Source organism: Etheostoma cragini, chromosome 17, assembly GCF_013103735.1.
Source record: "Etheostoma cragini isolate CJK2018 chromosome 17, CSU_Ecrag_1.0, whole genome shotgun sequence".
NCBI classification, from domain to species: domain Eukaryota; kingdom Metazoa; phylum Chordata; class Actinopteri; order Perciformes; family Percidae; genus Etheostoma; species Etheostoma cragini.
The window spans coordinates 418,538-422,528 of NC_048423.1; the positions used below are offsets into that span (position 1 = coordinate 418,538).

Sequence of the window (3,991 nt, forward strand, 5' to 3'; positions counted from 1 at the left end):
GTGTGTGTGTGTGTGTCTTGTTCCCTCCCTGGTCTGGTGTGTGTGTCTTGTTCCTCCCCGGTCTTGTGTTGTTGGTTCTGTCCTGTGTCCCCCTGAGTGTCTGTATCTTCTGTTTCCTGTTTTATTTTGAAGTCTGTTTTTTGTCTCGTCCTGTCTTTAGTTCTACTTCCTGTGTCTTCCCTCTCTTGTGATCACCTGATGCTTCCCACCTGCTTCCCTACCCTCTCGTTACCTCCCTACTTTGTGTATTTGATGTCTGTGCGTCCCTCGTCTCTGGTCAGATCCTTTAGTCCGGTCCTCGGGGTCCTGCCGTGCGGTTTTCGTCCTGTCAGCTTGTTCCTGTCGGTGTTCCAGTCATCCCCGGGAGTTTCCCCCTGTGTAGTTCACCCTGTCTTTGTCTTGCCTTCCCCTGTACACGTTTGGGGATTTTTGCTTTTCCTGGATGTTGCCTGTTCCTTCAGCTCCTTGTGTTTTTTGGACTGTGTTAATAGATCCACGTTACTTGCTGATCTCTGATTTCGGGTCCTCCTTCCTGCCTGAGTGTCCCAACTTGTCGAGTAAAAACAGAATGACACCTACTAAAAGAAGAGTTATGTGACACTCTTATAGTAGATACCCTCAAGTAAAGTGTAACCATTATTTTAAAGCAAAAACACACTTCCTGGCTTTACAGCACGGTCACACCAGCTGTTACTGGCATTGCGAGCGGACGCCATATTTTTTTGACGCTCCGTCTTTTTCCAGAGAGCAGTGGAAAACCTCGGTGCACATCTTTCTCTCCTCCCTACCTCAACACACACATTAACATGCACAGACAGTGTGTTCAAGGCCATCGCGGTGTACAGTAGATAGCAAACCATCGCTCTTTAACAGCTACGCTTCTCCACAGATTAGGTTGTCATAGTGACAGCAGCAAGCATGGGAGTAGTGCCACAGCCCTCCCCCATCTTCGACTACTCGTCCGCCCACAACTCTCTCTCTCTCTCTCTCTCTCTCTCTCTCTCTCATCCTGCCCTCCTCTCTTTCAACTAGCATCACTTTCTGAATAAAAGAACCGACTGTGTGCTGTGGACTTGATCTTTTGACTGGACTACACGTTGGACGATGTGCTGAACGCTGCACACGACGGTGTTAAGTCTTTTAATGCGTCTTGCTCAACCCTTGTGTTGTCCTCCCGGGTCAACAACATTGACTTTTTTTTTTTTTTTTTACACTACCACCATCTTACTACCACTAGTTGTACACTACTTTTTGGAATTCATGGTCAATAACCCTCATTTTTATAGAATTATACCTAACATTTGAGTTAAAAAAGCAGAAATTATGAATTACTTTGACTAATAGTTAAGATCAGAAGAATGAAAGTAATCAGTTGTATTTGCAAAGAGTGTTGGAAGGAATCCAATCCATTTCTTGTGGTAATTTGGTTAAAAAGAAACTCCTATTTCAGATCTAGACATTTTCTAAAGGGGTCAGATTTGACCCGAGGACAACAGGAGGGTTAAGGAACCAGTTGTCCGGCCTGCTTTGAACAGCAATATGATTTCTTAACCCTCATGTTGTCCTTGGGTCAAATTTGACCTGTTTTCAGTAAAAGAAAAATTCAGAAAAGAAATGGGCTGTCGAAAATAAGTGATGAAAAGGTCAACATTAAAATTTTTTTTTTGAAAAAAAACATTAAAAAAAGCACCAATAACATTGAAAAAGTAACAAAAATGACAGATATGTCGATATTGTCAGAGGCATTAATGTGTCAATACAGGGACGCCGACATGTTGATCTGTCATTAAATGAGTTGCACATTAGAATTTAACTTTTTGGGTATTAGAATAATAATTAGTAATAATCACTTTTTTCTGAGACATGTATCCTGTTAGATAGCAGATGTTGACAAAGTTTTCCTTTAGGCACATCATCTTAAGTTGGGAAAAAAGGTATCACAAGAATCACAATACATCACATCTTTAAAAGAGAGATGTGAGCATGGTGTTGACGGCGTAGTCTGGCGCCTCTAGGGAGTCCCACCTCTAATGTAGGTGCATGTGTGCACATCAGGGTTGAATTACATCGCTGAGCCAAAGCCCAACCCTCATCATCATCATCCTCCTCCACACAATCACACTGTACACACTTGTGCACGCATATGGATGAATGCTCACACCCTGGGGGGGGGGAGGGGGGGGGGGGCAGCAAAACAGGCCCTTTGAAAAACAGGTCGGGTGGAAGTCCCGCGGTTAGATTTCAGGAAGAAGTTGTTCTGGGACTTAATTAGTAAAGGGCCCCACATTTGAAGAGGCTAAGTGCCCACGAGCTTTACTCTCAAATCTGGGACAAATAGGGCCTACACACACACACACACACACACACACACACACACACACACACACACACACACACACACACACACACACACACACACACACACACACACACACACACACACACACACACACTTAGAGACGTTAGTACGGATTCTAGTGACACAGAGTAATGGAAAAACAGATCTCCATAGTACCATTATCTGTTTAATCCACCTATCAGCTGTTGATCCATATGTTTGGTACGTTCCAAACACACATTCATTTACTAATACTTTTCCATTCACACACATTCACACACTGTGTGCCGAGGCTGCCGTACAAGGTGCCACCTGCACGGGGTTCAGTGTCTGGCCCAAGGCCGCATCGGGCCTGCAGGGCCAGGGATCGAACCCCCAACCTTCCGATTGGCCTATGTTATAAGATCAACAGAAAACGCAGACTTACTTGCAGTGCTTGTGAGGCCCACTAAGCGTCTCGATGACGAAGCATTCGCCCCCGTTCAGGCAGTAGGCCAGGTCCTTCTCATGACAGGGTTTAAAATGCTCCGAGTGCAGCGGAGGGACAGTCGGAGACGCTGCAGGACACACAAAGAAACACTTGTTACTCACAATCAACCCGTAAATAACATTTTCGTGAATATATTCACGCTGCAACAATCCGGCTTAGTGTCAGGGTTAAATCATCTCGCTGTCCTCCAGCCGCCCTGTTACTTCTCAAACTTCAATATTGTCTTTTCACCCCTAAAATTCTGCAAATCAATCATCTTATCATCCTAAATTACAGCAGAAAAAAATAAAATTACAGCAAGTCAGTTTTCCAGCAGAGGCTACTTACTCTCCACCCGCGGCTCCGCCACGGCCTTCTAACATACTGCACGCTGTGGATAATACCAACACACTGGGGTTTGTTTAGATGCTGCAATGTCACCAGCAAAAGATGGATGGAGGATGGGTAATAATCTGTCCCGGTGTGATTAATACTCCGTGGTCACAGCAGTGCTGTTGGAGAGCTTGTCTTCTATCAGCGATACATCACAACATGCATGGCTGAGTGTGGACAGCACACACTTCTGAGGGAGCTGCTCAGCGTACAGTAATGGACAAACTTATTGTTGAAATTAATAATTATAATAGTGAGGAGGAGATATGCTATATGGAGATGCTAAAGTGACCTAAAACAATGTGCAAATAATGGCGTTCGGGGAATTTCTTTATGTGCTTGTTGAGGATAATTAAATTAACAAACAAATCTTAAGATAAATGAAATGTAGAGATTGCGGAGGGTTGATGGGCACTCATCCAGCCTGAGATACAGTTGGTTGGGGCAAGGCTTTCAGACGAGTGGAGAAACCAGAGCTGATGTTCTTATTAACACCAGACCAGACTGCTGACGCCTTCTTTTATGCGTATTAATGACAAATGAGTCTGCTAAGGTTGCTCATTAGCCGATTCTCAGCCATGATTTTTTTTAAAGAAGCGGGATGATGAGCCAGGATTTAATGCCTCAGTGAATAAAGATCTGGTGTGCTTGCAGGATGCTGTTATTACCACTAGGACAGACTGATGCATTAGGATGACATTTCATGGTGCGTGGAAGACACATCCAAATGAACTGTAGATTTCTCAATCAAGAGATAATGAGATATTATTATTGAGCAGTGTGGGGGGGGG

At 44.2% G+C, this 3,991-nt stretch overlaps 1 protein-coding gene across 1 annotated transcript in view; it reads right to left on the reverse strand.

Annotated features, from left to right (window-relative positions):
• The window catches only part of LOC117960516 (pro-neuregulin-3, membrane-bound isoform), a 365,265-nt gene that overhangs the window by 126,773 nt on the left and 234,501 nt on the right, over positions 1-3,991 (reverse strand). Inside the window, exon 2 of the mRNA XM_034898461.1 lies at positions 2,766-2,895. Within this exon, the coding sequence (XP_034754352.1) occupies positions 2,766-2,895 (130 nt within the window). The remainder of the gene's footprint in view (positions 1-2,765; positions 2,896-3,991) is intronic.